This window comes from Pangasianodon hypophthalmus, chromosome 5 (genome assembly GCF_027358585.1).
Source record: "Pangasianodon hypophthalmus isolate fPanHyp1 chromosome 5, fPanHyp1.pri, whole genome shotgun sequence".
Classification (NCBI taxonomy): Eukaryota; Metazoa; Chordata; class Actinopteri; order Siluriformes; family Pangasiidae; genus Pangasianodon; species Pangasianodon hypophthalmus.
Genome location: NC_069714.1, coordinates 30,413,551 through 30,428,308, shown reverse-complemented (window position 1 = coordinate 30,428,308; position 14,758 = coordinate 30,413,551). Strand labels below are relative to the sequence as shown.

Below are 14,758 nucleotides of genomic sequence, written 5' to 3'. Positions count from 1 at the left end.
AAATGATGCACCATAGCTATCCACCACTATCTTTAAATAGGCAAAAGTTGCCACTGATTGGTGGACGCAACAGCCATGTCATATCACAATGAAGAATTACCTCAGTCTGCCACACACAGCAAGAATAACAGACATGTGCTCATTAGCTCAGATGTCTGGTAAAGAAATAGAGAAGAATAAGTGAGCAGATTAGCATGGAAAAGCAAGCTGTGTCCCCCTTTGTATATGAAGCTGTCAGACTAGCTTTGAAAAACTTTAACCGCTTTGTGGACTTTGTAATGTTAGACCAGTGGATTACAATCTGATGTGATTGGACACAACCACATAGGCACGCAACCAAGTACACCCCCACAAGGCCCCTCCTTTATCCCACAGTCTCATATTTCCTGTTGTGCCTGAGAGAGGCTCAGTGCTAAGAGCTCGAGTGCCTGGCCTCTTCTTCTCACATTCCTGCTCGTTGTTTTACATTCTTCTGTGCTTTCTGCAAAATCCACTTTCTCTAGACTTAATTAGAAACTTTTGAAGCACATTATGCTAAAAATGCCTCGTCTTCTTGCAGCTCTCTGGCTGCAGCTTTATTTTTGCAGCTTTTTAGGACCAGTGGAAGGAGGGAAGGTCCTGGTGATGCCCGTGGACGGCAGCCATTGGCTCAGTATGAAGATCCTGGTGGAGGAATTGTCTCGGAGAGGACATGAAATGGTGGTTCTGGTTCCTGAGACCAGTGTGTTGATCCACGGCTCTGATGCATACACCGCTCGGACTTTTAAGGTTCCCTACACCAAGGCTGAACTGGATGGCAGCATGAAAAGGATGAAGGAGAGCATTATGAAAGCACCACAGATCTCTGACTTATTTGAGAATGTCATCGGGCTCCTCAGCTTCACTAACATGCAGGTGAAAGGATGCGAGGCGCTGCTGTATAATGAGCCTCTGATGCAGAACCTACGTGAGGAACACTTTGATCTCATGCTCACTGATCCCTTCCTGCCTTGTGGCCCCATCATCGCCGAGGCTTTCTCTCTTCCTGCGGTTTACTTCCTGCGTGGACTTCCCTGTGGATTGGATCTGGAAGCCGCTCAGAGCCCATCGCCTCCGTCCTACGTCCCGCGCTATTTAACAGACAACCCCGACATGATGACGTTTCCTCAGAGGGTCAAGAACGTGCTTAAGGCGGGATTCGATGCTATTCTCTGCAGAGTACTTTTCTCCAGCTTTGATGAACTCACCGGCAGATATCTCAAGAAGGATGTTTCATTTAAAGATGTCCTCGGACATGCTGCGATTTGGCTTCATAGATATGACTTCACCTTTGAGTACCCGAGACCTGTAATGCCCAATATGGTGAGAATTGGGGGCATCAACTGTGCCAAGAAGAAACCTCTGCCTGCGGTGAGTCATGATCATTAATTTAGTTTTTTTTTTTTTTTTTTAACCTTGAATTGATTTTAGCTAAAAATTTGATTAATAAAGCAGCACCATGGTGACTTCATATGATTCTGTTAACAAAACAACAATCAGACATTTTGGCAGAATTACGTTAGCAACATTATTTTCCTAAGATGTAACATCCCTAAGTGTTTTATTCCTCTTATACTACAGCAAGTTAATAATGATTACAATTGTGTATTTATCATACTTTTTATCCATTTATAGTTACATTTAATGTTGTTAATTTTAGATAGATAGACAGACAGACAGACAGGTAGATTGACAGATAGATAGATAGATAGATAGATAGATAGATAGATGTCCCACTCAACATTCATGTATTTTTGCACTCCTAATAACGATTAAACTTCATTAACAGTGAAATCAGGGCAAAGGCGAAATCCTCATGGTAATCTACCTCTGAGTCTGTGTGTGTGTGTTGTAAACACAACACCTACTAATTACAACTAATCTGTGTTCTTGTTGGAGGAAAATCATTGTATGAAAAATCACGATAAAGAAATCAGATACCTGGAAACAACCTGTACAGCCACAACATTAAAAAATAATATATTATAAATAATATATTATATAATTAGCTTAAATCAACCAAATCGTGTGTTTGATTAGTCGGCATTACACAGCATTTCCCTCCTAACCTTTACACACTTAATCATGGAGCGCTCTGCAGATTGCTGCAGACCTGCTGATTTATCTACCACTACACAGTGATGTTATGGGAAAAAAAATCATTAAATTGGTGCACTTTTAATCTATTCTTTAAATATCTGCACCTAATATAAACCTGTGATTTGCAGCTGCACTATTGTCAGAGCTGCTGTTATAGAAAATTAATCAACACCTTCTAACTAATCAGACTCCCGGTTTCAGTGTAAGTTTAGTTAACGTTACTATCGAAGCTCAATATACAGCATGACTTGCGAGTAAAAGGAAAAGTTTAAAGAAAGGTCTGTGATAAAAGATGCAACTTGAAGGAATAACATTATGAATAATGTTAGGGTCTATTTCTGAACACTGCTGGAAATATATCTATTTTTTCATCTGTTTTACTGTGTTATTAAAAGTTGCAAAAAGGAATAGAATGGAAATTTACACATAAAAATGATCTCAAAACTCATGTGGATAGAGTTTAGTTTGAAGGCCAAAGCCCAGATGAAGATAGACAGATAGATAGATAGATAGATAGATAGACAGACAGACAGATAAATAGATAGATAGATAGATAGATAGGTAGATAGACAGACAGACAGACAGACAGACCGATAGATAGATAGATAGATAGATAGACAGACAGACATGCAGACAGATAGATAGATAGACAGACAGACAGGTAGATCGACAGACAGATAGATAGATAGATAGACATACTATTTAACCTTGTGTGTGTGTGTGTGTGTGTGTGTGTGTGTGTGTGTGTGTTTGTGTGTGTGTGTGGAGGTATAAGATAATCCCACTATTGCCGTGTCACTCTGAGCTGTGACACTCCTGATAATGTTTAAACTTCATTATCAGTGAAACGAGGGCAAAGGCTAAATCCTCCTGGTAATCTGCCTCTGAGTCTGTGTGTGTGTGTGTTGTTAACAGAGAAACACACAACACATAATAATTACAGCTAATTCATGTTCTCATTAGAGGAAAAACATGATAAAGAAATCAGATACCTGGAAACAACCTGTACAGTCACAACATTAAATCTCTGTTATAGAAAGTAATTAACTATATAATTAGGTTATTTAAGAAATATACAGTATAGCTCTATCTATATGCCACTCACATTTAAACATCTGTTCATATCTCAGTTTTTATCCAAGGTGTTTTTATTTAGATGAAGCTCTTTAGTTTACTTCTGAAAGGCAGAATGAAAGTGTCTCTGATTAGTCGGCATTACACAGCATTTTCCTCCTAACCTTTACACAGTTGATCAGGGAGAACTCTTGTGTTTTTATCAGCTGTCGCAAGCTTTTAACAAATATATCATGCAATTCATAGCAAGACATTAGTAATCCCATCATTTTAAACATGCTGTGTGATGAAATTTCCAACATTGTACCTAGACCAAATAAGATGGTTCTAGAAATGTGAAGTTGAGCTGACTGTGCAGGAGGGCAGAGCTCTGTGTGGCTCTGTGGAGACTCTAAGACTTAGTCAGCCTTGGTTATGTGAAAATAACAATCAATAAATCAATAAATCAATAAATAAATAAACATCTTTGTCAATTCTCAAAGCTCAGGCTACGGAGTATAAATAGTATCTTTAATAAAGAGTATGAGGGCGACCTACCTTAGTACACAGAGCAGTATCCGAGAGCGTGGTCATTAAAAGTGAGTGTGAGGTGCCCTGAACTGTGTGCACGCAAAGGTATTCACAAGTGTGGAGTGGTGAAGTTTAGTTTAGTTTATTCATAAAGCACATTTAAAAACAACTAAAGTTGAAAACAAAGTGCTGTACAAGTTGTATAAAACAAATCTATACACAAAAACATTTAACAATACAAAATACAGAGAGACAAATGGACATTTTCCAGGCTCAGACTGAAATAAAAGATAGAGAATAAAAGTGAGTCTTCAGGGAGGATTTGAACATAGCAATAGAGGAGGATGATCTTATATGAAAAGGGAGACTATTCCAGAGCCTGGGACCAAGAAAGCCCAGTCACGCTTGGCTTTGGAACGTGAACGTGGGACTGAAAGGAGTAATTGACTTGATGATCGAAGAGATCTTGGGGCAGTGTACACACTAAGGAGATCACATATGTATGGTGGAGCAAGCCCATGCAAAGCTTTAAAAACAAATAATAAAATTTTAAACTCAATGCGGAAATTGACTGGCAGCGAGTGAAGAGAGGCAAGCACCGGAGTAATGTGCTCACGCTTCCTAGTGCCAGTCAAAAGTCTGGCTGCTGCATTTTGCACCATTTGCAGGCGATCTAGAGCATTCTTAGGCAACCCCAAATAAAGGGAATTACAGTAGTCCAACCTTGATGTTATAAATGCATGAATAACAGAATAACAGTTTCCAGATCCTGCTTAGATAGCATCTTCTTGATTTTAGCAATTGATCTCAACTGAAAGAAGCTGCTCTTGACAACAGCATTAATCTGCTTATCAAAACACAATGAAGGATCTAGAATAATACCAAGGTGTTTGCAGCATTTAATGTCACAGAGACAATCAAATAGATTTTGCACCGAACAGCTGTCGTGTGTACTAACAGGAAAATAAAGTTGCGTGTCGTCAGCATAACAATGATATGATAAGTTATGCTTCTGGATAATGTGGTCCAAGGGGAGCATATATAGAGCAAATAGAAGAGGACCCAAAATGGAAACCTGGGGAACACCATAAGATATTTGTGCGTGTGGTGAGGAACAATTCCCTATATTAACCGAAGTGACTGTGCAGAGAAACTGTTGCATATGAGTGAGACAGCACTTCAGCTCTGCGAGCACCGAGCACTGACATGTACACTTCCTTCACTTCACAATCATGCGTATCCCTTCACTCATGATTCAAGTGAATTAAAGTGAAAGAGCCATGGCGTAGTTTTAAAAAAGTAGTATTCAGACAATTTGTGTTTAAAAAAAGGTAAAACAAGTTAGTGAAAATGCATGTTTATGTACAGTTAATTTTTTTAAACCACCACCATTGATAGGAATTTGCTATTATTATTGGTATTATTTTTTATCTTTATTATTATAAAAGCTATCTGTGTACACACTTTGTGGAAGTGAAAAAAAGGTAAAGCAAAGAAAAAAAATCATGGCCTTCATGTGGTTAAATGTCCATCTCAAACACCCACATGGTTAAGCGATGTGGGCATGGGCTTACATGAATGTAGTATTTGAGTATCTTTTATTAGAGTTATTTATGAACATCTGTTTGTAAAATAATTTTTTGGCAGGTTGTAGGAAACAGTAAAAACCTAAACATGGTTTAAAAAAGTCCAAACTTAAAAAAATATAGAAGCTGCATTCTGTAATTGTTCCTGCATAATTACCAGAACAGCAGATATTTCTGTATTCGTTTATAATATAAAAAAAACTCAGACTTTCCTTCGTGTGTGGTGGGTGAAAAATTAAAAACTTCGTAATTTCTGCTCACTGTAAGGGGGTCAGACAGAACCAAGAAATCATCCTGAGGAAAGTGAATAAAATAGGTAAGGACAGATAATATCCTGATAAAACATGATGATAAGGCTGGATAAATTAAATATCAGCACATGATTCCTGGTGTTTGATTGGTGACCTTTCCTCCTGACATTTACAGAGTTAAGTTAATCAGGTTAGTTTTTTTTTTTTAAATCAGCTTTCGAAGCCTGTTAACAAATAAAATGGGATGTGATTACTGCTCATCAGTGATTGTCCACTTTATGTCATGAAAAACAGTATCAGCTTTAACTTTATTAAAATTAAAATTGTTAAAGCTATATTTTTGGACAAATTTGAAGAACTGTTGCACGTATTTATGAAGGTAGTGCTATAAATTTTAATTCACTGTATGAGGGTCTGCAAAATCAATATGTGGTTATATATCTGTAATTTCTTCATATCGCTTCACTCCTACCTTGTTATGTTAGGAATAAAACATGAAGCCTTTATACTCTTACCACCCCAAAGTGGATTATTTCTCAATAACAACACAAACTGTCATGTTTTATTCATCTTATACCACAGTAATTTCCCAAAGTTTACAATTTTTAATTCATTAATCAAAAATATGTAATGCTTTTTATCTGTTTATAGTTACATTGTAACATTAGTTCCTGTTCTCACTTACGTTATAACAGCTACAAACAGTCATCTCGTCACCAGCCTCTCATTTCTCTCTACTGAAGTAAATAAAACAAAAAAATTGTTACCAAGAAACCACAAAGCGTAAACTCAGAGGTAAAGTTAAAGCTTCACCTCTGACTGTTACAAAGCGCTGACACTGGAGACTCCTTCCATAAATGTTAAACATAACTCTGTGAATGAGCTGTTAATATTAGAAATGATAATGCATTACAGTGAATGCATTAATATTCTGTAAACCGGAGATTTGGAGCTGCTCTGCTGTCAGAGCTTCTATTATAGAAAATTAATACCCTCACATTTGAGCAGCATTGTAGCGTAAAAATGGATCATAAGGAAAGCTTTCTAGAAATTTGCAATTAACACCCTCACGTTCATTATGTTTTTGAGATCTAACCCATCTCACACTGTCAAGAGCTGGTAGAGATTTGAAGAAAAATCGCCACTAGATCAAAAATATTTCTTAATTGAATATTTATTCATTTATTTTTCAAGTAAATTCTGTCTAGCTAACCAATTTTGCTGATACCGCAGCTAATCTCTGAGTGATGCGTTATTACAGGAGCATGCACAGATGGTCCACATCATCATTACAGTGACCATGAAGCACATGTGTTCATGACATGTTGAATGAACTTCGCTCTCAGGTTGATTCTGATGAACGATACACTGATTGCCGTTTCTTCTGCAGGAGCTGGAGGAGTTTGTGGACGGCTCTGGAGATCATGGCTTCATCGTGTTCACTTTGGGCTCTTTCGTGTCTGAGCTGCCAGAGTTCAAAGCCCGAGAGTTTTTCAAGGCTTTTAGACAGATTCCTCAGAGGGTGAGAAGAAAATACATCTTATACATCATCATACATCCAGTGATATCTGATTTTATACAAACTTTTGTCTGATCACTTCCTGTGATATTTATTGAGAAATGCGTTACAATGGTGTAAACATTACAGTAAGCTCTGAGGAATTTGTTTAAAACTACCATGAGGAAGGATCAGTGTAAGGAATAAAACACTTCATGTTGTGCAGTTATAGTAAAATAATCAATCACTGGGTGGTGTAATGCAGCTGATCACGGTTACTGATTTGATTTTCAGATTCTGTGGAGATACACCGGAGTCATTCCCAAAGACATTCCTGAAAATGTCAAAGTGATGAAGTGGCTTCCGCAGAACGACCTCTTAGGTTTGTTTAGATGTCCACATTGAAGATAAAAAAGTGAAATGATCTTTTTCCACGCACAGTTAGTTAGTCCTCTAACCACATAAATATAACTTTGTACACTCAGTCGCCGTTTTATCACACGATTATTAGGTGGGGGCGTGGTGAAGTGGACCCAGATGCAGATCCAGGCAGGTAGAAGTTTAAGAGTTTTAATGAAGCTTAATGACAAATCACAGTCAAATAAAACTTAGAACACTCGGTTGCAATAATCTCCCAAGAACAGAAAGACACCAGGTCTCAATCTATAGGTTCATGTACACAGAATAGTCAGTGACAAAAATCCGACACGGTAGAAAAACAGTCCCGTTACCCGTGGCACAGTGACATCAGGAACCAGGACTGATCCAAAGGACAGAGCAAGATCAAAGCCAAAAAACAAACCAGGTCTGAGCCGATAAATACACAGAGAATAATTCCAACGGGGCGAGATGAGTACACGAGTCGAGGGGCGAGGCGAGGCCAAGAACTAGAAAACAAAGAACAGAAACGTGAGAATATCGGGCAAGAAAGGCACACAATAATCCAGCGATGTGTGGAAGCGCGCGTTGCTTATTTATACAGGTAGCAATAAGTGGGGAAAATGGGGAACAGTTGTGCTCGTGCTTCCGCACAATAGATGTCGAGGCAGGATCAAAACTCTGGGCTGGAATGCAGAAGTGCATGTGTGGTGTCAGAGCGGAGCGTGACAGTACCCCTCCCCCTACGAATGCCACCTAGTGTTCCAGAGGGTGCCTCTGGGTGACGTTTGTGAAAGTCAGAGATTAGGGCAGGGTCCAGGATGAACCTAGCAGGAATCCAGCTCCTTTCTTCTGGTCCATAGTCCTCCCAGTCCACAAGGTATTGTAGACCACGTTGTCAGTGACGAGACTTGCAGACAGTGTAAGCTTGCAGACAGTGTAGGCTTTTCCTCCTTCAATGATCCGAGGAGGAAGAGGAAGGTGGGAAGGGGGGGGGAAGAGGGCAGGTTACCAGGTGTCTCAGCTGGGACACGTGAAAGATGGGGTTGATACGGTGCATGGTCAAGGGTAGATGCAGCCTGACAGAACAGAGATTAATGATCTTGGTAACGGAAAATGGACCAATGAACCTGGGGGAAAGCTTATGGGAGGTAGTCCTGATGGGGATGTCCCTGGTAGAGAGCATTATTCTGTTGCTGATCTGGAATCTGGGAGTAGCGGAACAGTGCCAATCCGCCTGTGGTTTGTAAGCCCTAACGGATCTGAAGAGCTGTTGACGTGCTCTCTGCCAGATCCTCTTACACCGGCAGACAAAAGCTTGGGTGGATGGAAAAGATACCTCCTCTTCCTGGGTGGGGAACAGGGGAGGCTGGTAACCGAGGCAACACTGAAAGGGGGACTGCCCTGTGGTGGCGGTAGGGAGGGAGTTGTGGGCGTATTCCACCTAAGGAAGGAACTTGCTCCATGAAGTGGGGTCCAGCGAGGCCATGCACCTAAGGGTGGTTTCCAGCTTTTGATTAGTTCTCTCGGTCTATCCATTAGTTTGTGGGTGATACCCAGAGGACAGGCTGGGCAAGGAGTTCAGTGGTCTGACTGGCGGACGGAAGTTGAGGTAAAGGAACAAAGTGAGCGGCCTTAGAGAAACAATGTGGCAGGCTAACTTGGAGTTGTGTCCCCATTCCAATACCTGTGGTGCATGGATGCAGGTACGAACAGGTGATTCAGGGGAACGTTGCTGGTACCAGGTTCATGTTCCAGGGCATCTCTGACATTTTCCTCAATATCGAGGACAATAGCGGCCACCAGGCACTGGGAGGGTAGAACAGATTCGATGGGTGAGGACTCTTGAGGAGAAGCGAACTGCCATGAGAGGGCGCCAAGCTTGGTATTCTTGGAGGCAGGGTGGTAAGAAATGGTGAAGTTAAACCTCGAGAAGAACAAGGACAAACAGGCTTGACAGGCATCGAGTCTCTTGGCTGTCCTGAGATACTCCCGATTTCGGTGGTCCATCCAGACTAGAAAAGGAAGTTGGGTGCAACCAATGCCTCCATTCTTCCAAGGTCAATTTGATGGCAAGGAACTCTTGATCCCCGATACAGTAGTTCTGTATGGCGGGCATGAGACAGCGTGAAAAGAAGGAACGGGGATGTAGCTTGTTGGATGTATCGGGGATGTAGCCTGGGGATTTCTCTGGGAGAGAATGACTCCCACTCCGGTCTTGGATACATCAACTTCGACATATATGATGGGTCGTTACAATCAAATTGTAATGATGGGTCGGGAATGGTAAGGATGGGAGCAGAGGAGAACCTATGTTTAAGTTTAGAAAAGGTTTCCTCGGCTTGCGCATCCCATCGGAAGGGGTTTTTGGTGGAGGTGAGGGCTGTGAGAGGGGAAGCCACGGTGCTAAAGTTTCTGATAAATTTCCTATAGAAGTTGCCAAAGCCCAGGAACCATTGGAGTTCTTGTCGGGATGTTGGTGTAAGCCAATCCAAGACTGCCTTAACTGCCTTAACTTAAAACACACTTTTCCACCTCGACATACAGTTTATACTCAAGAAGTCTTTGTAGGACCTGGTGGACATGATTGACGTGTTCCTTGAGGGAATGAGAGAAAATCAGGATGTCATTGAGGTAGGTGAAGATGAAGACATTCAGGAAGTCTCTTAAAACATTGTTGATAAGGGCCTGGAAAATGGCAGCCGCTTTGGTTAACCTGAAGGGAGCTACCAGATATTCATAGTGGCCAGATGGGGTATTGAAAGCTGTTTTCCACTCAATTCCTTCTCTTATTTGGACCAGGTGATGAGCATTTCTGAGGTCTAGTTTATTGAAAATACAAGCCCCCTGTAGAAGTTCGAAGACAGCCATGACAGCTAACGGGTAACGGTTCTTGATGGTGATGTCATTGAGTAAAGATAATCAATATGGGGTCGCAGTGATTTGTCCTTCTTTTCAACAAAGAAAAACCCCGCTCCTGCCGGGGAGGAAGAGGGTCAAATAATGTCCTGACAAGGACCACCAGCGGCCCCTAGGTGGAGTGGTGCCCAGGAGGAAGTCAGTGGCGCAATCATAGGGGTGATGCGGTGATAGAGAGATAGGTTGTGACTTGCTGAACACCAATCAAAGATCAGAGTAGTCGGAGGGAACTTTAGCGAGGTCAAGGAACTCCTCCTTGGAGGTAGATGGAACGGAGTCAGTCACGGCAAAACAGAGGCAGGTAGAGAGATATGATGGGCTCCAATCAACAATAGCAGTCTTGATCCAGTCAAAGCATGGGTTGTGGCGGGTTAGCCAGGGAAGTCTCAGAACTTTTTTTTCATTTCATTTTTCATCACAAGGAATGAGAGTGTCTCAGTGTGATTGCCAGAGACCCTTAATTGAACAGGAACAGTGCGGTGAGTGATGGGTTCAAGGCTGCTGCCATAAAGAGTCAATGAGCACTTTGGTGAAGTGAGTTCTGTTGTCATGGGAGATACATATGTTCAGGCAGGAATAGGTTGTTGAGGTACATTTTGAGTCTGGGCCCCCTAGTGCCCTCAGCCGTACTAGGGGGCCTTCCTTTTTAAAGGGCAGTTCTGACGAAAGTGGCTGATTTGTCCACAATAGAAGCACGACCTTTCTCTGAGCCTTTCTTCCAGGGGGATTTGAGCACGGTCCAATTGCATGGGCTCGGGCAAGGAGGAACGAAGCTCCCTGGGGTTGTGCCCTTACCTCCATTGTCAGAAACAGTGGTCAATGCGACCGGCAAGGTCCACGAGATCCTGTAATTGGTCAGGTAGCTCTCATGAAACTAGTTCTTCTTTGACAGCATTGTGTAGACCATTAAAAAAGGCATCGAATAAAGCATGATTGTCCCAGCCACAAGAGGCCGCCAATGTACGGAACTCGATGCTGTAGTCATATGTGGAGCGTGAGCCTTGACAAAGCTGAAGAATCTGCCCTGCGGCTTGTCGTCTGGTGTGGGAGTGATCGAACACTCGGCGCATCTCGCTGGTGAAGGTCTGTGCAGTAGGGGGATTGGGCGTCCCATAAAGCTGTTGCCCACTCCTGAGCTCTACTGGAGAGAAGGGTGATGATAAATACCACGTTAGACCGCTCAGTGGGGAACGACGAGGCTTGGAGTTCCATGACCAGCAAGCACTGGGATAAGAAGGAGCGGCAGGTACAGGGTTAACCATCATATGTGGGCAGGGCAGGCAGACGAGGTTCAGAAGCCATGGCGTGAGTGGCAGCTGGCCCAGGAGCAGCGTATGGAGGTGGAGATGGTGCAGGATTTTGTAGGTGGTGAATGTGGGACGCGAGTGTACCCAGAGTGTCTGAGATTGATCTGAGTGCTTGGTTAATCTGTTGGAGATCTTGTTGGTGGGAGCTGAGGAGAGCACCTTGGCTCGCGACTGCAGTTTGAAGTCGGTGCAGCTCTGCTGGGTCCATATTGGCCGGATTATTCTGTAAGGTGAGGGTGTGGTGCAGTGGACCCAGATGCAGAGTGAGGAGGCAGATAGAAGTTTATGGGTTTTGATGAAGCTTAATGACAAATCACAGTCACATAAAACTTGGAACACTCGGTTGCAATAATCTCCCAAGAACAGAAAAACACCAGGTCTCAATCTATATGTTCAAAGAATAGTCAATGATAAAAATCCACCGTGATAGATCCACAACAGCAACAACAGTCTCTTTACCCGTAGCACGGTGATGTCAGGAACAAGGAAATCCATAACATCTGAATGACAGGACAATGGCGGATGTTGAGGCAGGATCAAAACTCCTACAACTAAGTTAAGGTGGCTCAGGTAACTTGTAGATATTTTTCAGTTTTATAACCTGATAATTAAAACGAAATATTTGAGCTTACCATTAAACAATTAAGGACTTGAGATTTTATTTTAAAATATAGAAACTGAAAAAAACTATGAATATAGTTATAGAATATAGAACTATGCTGTTCAATTTATTCCTAAATAATGATGCTGAACTTTTCCTGTATTACACTTTAGGGTGCGTTTTTAAAACCAGTGAGTAAATTTAATGATGTACATTCCTTTTTTCCTTTAATTACTGTGTTAAAAAGCACACCCCAAGGCCAAGGTGTTCATCACACATGGAGGGACCCACGGGATCTACGAGGTTATCTGTAACGGCGTGCCAATGGTGATGATCCCCCTCTTTGGAGATCAGAGAGACAACGTTAACCACATGGTGGTGCGCGGAGTCGCAGAGAGTCTGGCCATGTATGACCTGACCTCAGAGAAACTGCTGGGGGCACTCAGGAAAGTCCTCAACGACAAGAGGTAAAAACAAAAGACAGTCAGTTCTATGATACCAGCTCATTCACAGCGGACGCTCCACATATGTGGATTAAAACTGTGTGTAATCCTTTCTATGATGAAGTTTTCTTAAAGTAAGTAGATGTTTATTTAACGTTTATGGAAGGAGTCTCCATTGTCAGTGCTATGTAACAGTCAGAGGTAAAACTGTAAGTTCTTCAGGACAGAGAAGTTCATGTTTTGTGGTTTCTTGCAAAATAACAAACTGCGTTTTTTTTTGTCTTATTAATTTAACTCAAGAGAGAGAGTAAAAGAGAGGCTGGTGAGGGAATGACTGTTTATAGCTGATATAAAATTGTAATCATTGTTACAAAAAAATAAAATACTTGAGGAATTCAAGCTCTTATAGAAAATGATTAGCTTTGCTGTGGTAACCGTAACTCTGCTGTTCTCCTAGTCATTGAATATTTTCCTCCAGTCACCCTGACCCCTTTTGCTCTCTGGACCTGCCTGATCCATCGTGATGCCCTACTTCTGGGTGGAGTTCTCATTGGTTGAGATTGCTTGCTGTTGCTGGGGGTGGCCTCACATGGACGGCCTGAAGATCATTGGGATTGCTGGGGATGGTGCCACTTGGGGGCTGTGGAGATGGCTTGGGGATCTCATATGAGGAGTTGTATTGAGATGGCTTGGGACTGTGATTGCTGTGGTGGCTTTGGGGCTGCGGTTGCCGCAGGCAGTTTTGTACTGAGGACTCCATCAGTGGACAGTGGATAGATTTTAACAAACCGGACTTCATGTGAAAACTGTGGTGAATTTACTGGTTGCACAATTGCACTATTTGTCCATATAGTACACAGTTATAGAAGGGATTTATTTATAATTGCACTATCTGTTAGCACCCAGATGAGGATGGGTTCTATTTTGAATCTGGTTCCTCTCAAGGATTCTTCCTCATATCGTCTCAGGGAGTTTTTCCTCACCACCGTCACCTCTGGCTTGTACATTAGGGATAAATTCACATATTTACAATTTATTTTGGTTTAATTTAATTTGAATGTATTTATTTCTGTAAAACTGATTTGTGACAATGTCCATTGTTAAATACAAATACAAATTGAATTGAATTGAACTGTAAGAGCACAATACAGAGTGTTTTATATCAAACAAGTATTAGCGTGCTTCATACTGATGAAGACTGTGTTTTTTTCATTCACAGCTACAAAGAGAAGATAACAGAGCTCTCTAGTATCCATAAAGACCGTCCAATCGAACCGCTGGACTTGGCCGTATTCTGGACCGAGTTTGTGATGAGACACGGGGGAGCTGAGTACCTGAGACCGGCCGCTCACCATCTCAACTGGGTTCAGTACCACAGTCTCGACGTCATCGGGTTCCTCTTGCTCGTTCTAGCCACCTTCATTTTTATCACCATCAAAACCTGCTCTTTCTGTTTCAGGAAGTGCTTCAGGAGGACTCAGAAGACCAAAAAGGAGTGAGGTGGCCAGTGAAAGATCAGAAAACTAATCAGTTTGGTGCTGACTATAATGGTGATGATTTATGGCTATGACATTATACTGTGATAATCTGAAATAGTTATACTGTTATCATCAATATGTTAATTTTAATACTCAGAGATGCCAAAATTTACAGTTTATGGTTCATAACCCGCTGCTATGGCACATAAAAAAAAAAAAACTATGATTCTTAACATTTTCAGCTAATGTGTCACTCAAATGCAAGTCAAATTCACTTGGTGAAAAGCTGATTCACAGAAGGGGAAAGGACGCAGAGCGTGAAAGATGCACTATTTGCTGGAAGCACTTACTTTCACTTCACAATGTCTTTTGCTAGGTGAACTTTGACCTGTGATTAACAAGCCTTCGTAGAGCCAATAATTATTCACTATCATACACTGAAATTTTGCATTTATTTTGGTTTAATTTAATTTGAATCTATTTATTTCTGTAAAGCTGCTTTGTGACAATGTCCACTGTTAAAAGCGCTATATAAATAAAAATGAATTGAATTGAATTGTATTAACAGAAAGATCATTCAGTGTTGAATAATACA

General features: G+C 41.5%; 1 protein-coding gene across 2 annotated transcripts; it reads left to right on the top strand.

The window, feature by feature from the left end:
• Window positions 1–394: 394 nt before the first annotated feature.
• LOC117597431 (UDP-glucuronosyltransferase) lies at window positions 395–14,724 on the top strand. Of its 2 annotated transcripts, XM_034304813.2 has the most exons (6): window positions 395–1,389; window positions 6,930–7,061; window positions 7,332–7,419; window positions 12,490–12,709; window positions 13,905–14,049; window positions 14,145–14,724. In XM_034304813.2, the coding sequence occupies exons 1-6, from the start codon at window positions 532–534 to the stop codon at window positions 14,253–14,255; spliced, it is 1,554 nt and encodes a 517-aa protein (XP_034160704.1). In that variant the 5' UTR covers window positions 395–531; the 3' UTR covers window positions 14,256–14,724. The 2 variants fall into 2 exon arrangements, with proteins under 2 accessions (XP_034160704.1, XP_034160703.1); XM_034304812.2 differs by having other exon boundaries at window positions 13,905–14,724.
• The last annotated feature ends 34 nt before the right edge of the window (window positions 14,725–14,758 follow it).

Coding starts and splice junctions, on each gene's coding strand:
- LOC117597431 (XM_034304812.2), top strand. CDS start 532: ATGCTAAAAATGCCTCGTCTTCTTGCAGCTCTCTGGCTGCAGCTTTAT. Junction 7,420..12,489: donor TCCGCAGAACGACCTCTTAG/GTTTGTTTAGAT, acceptor TGTGTTAAAAAG/CACACCCCAAGGCCAAGGTG. Junction 12,710..13,904: donor AAAGTCCTCAACGACAAGAG/GTAAAAACAAAA, acceptor TTTCATTCACAG/CTACAAAGAGAAGATAACAG.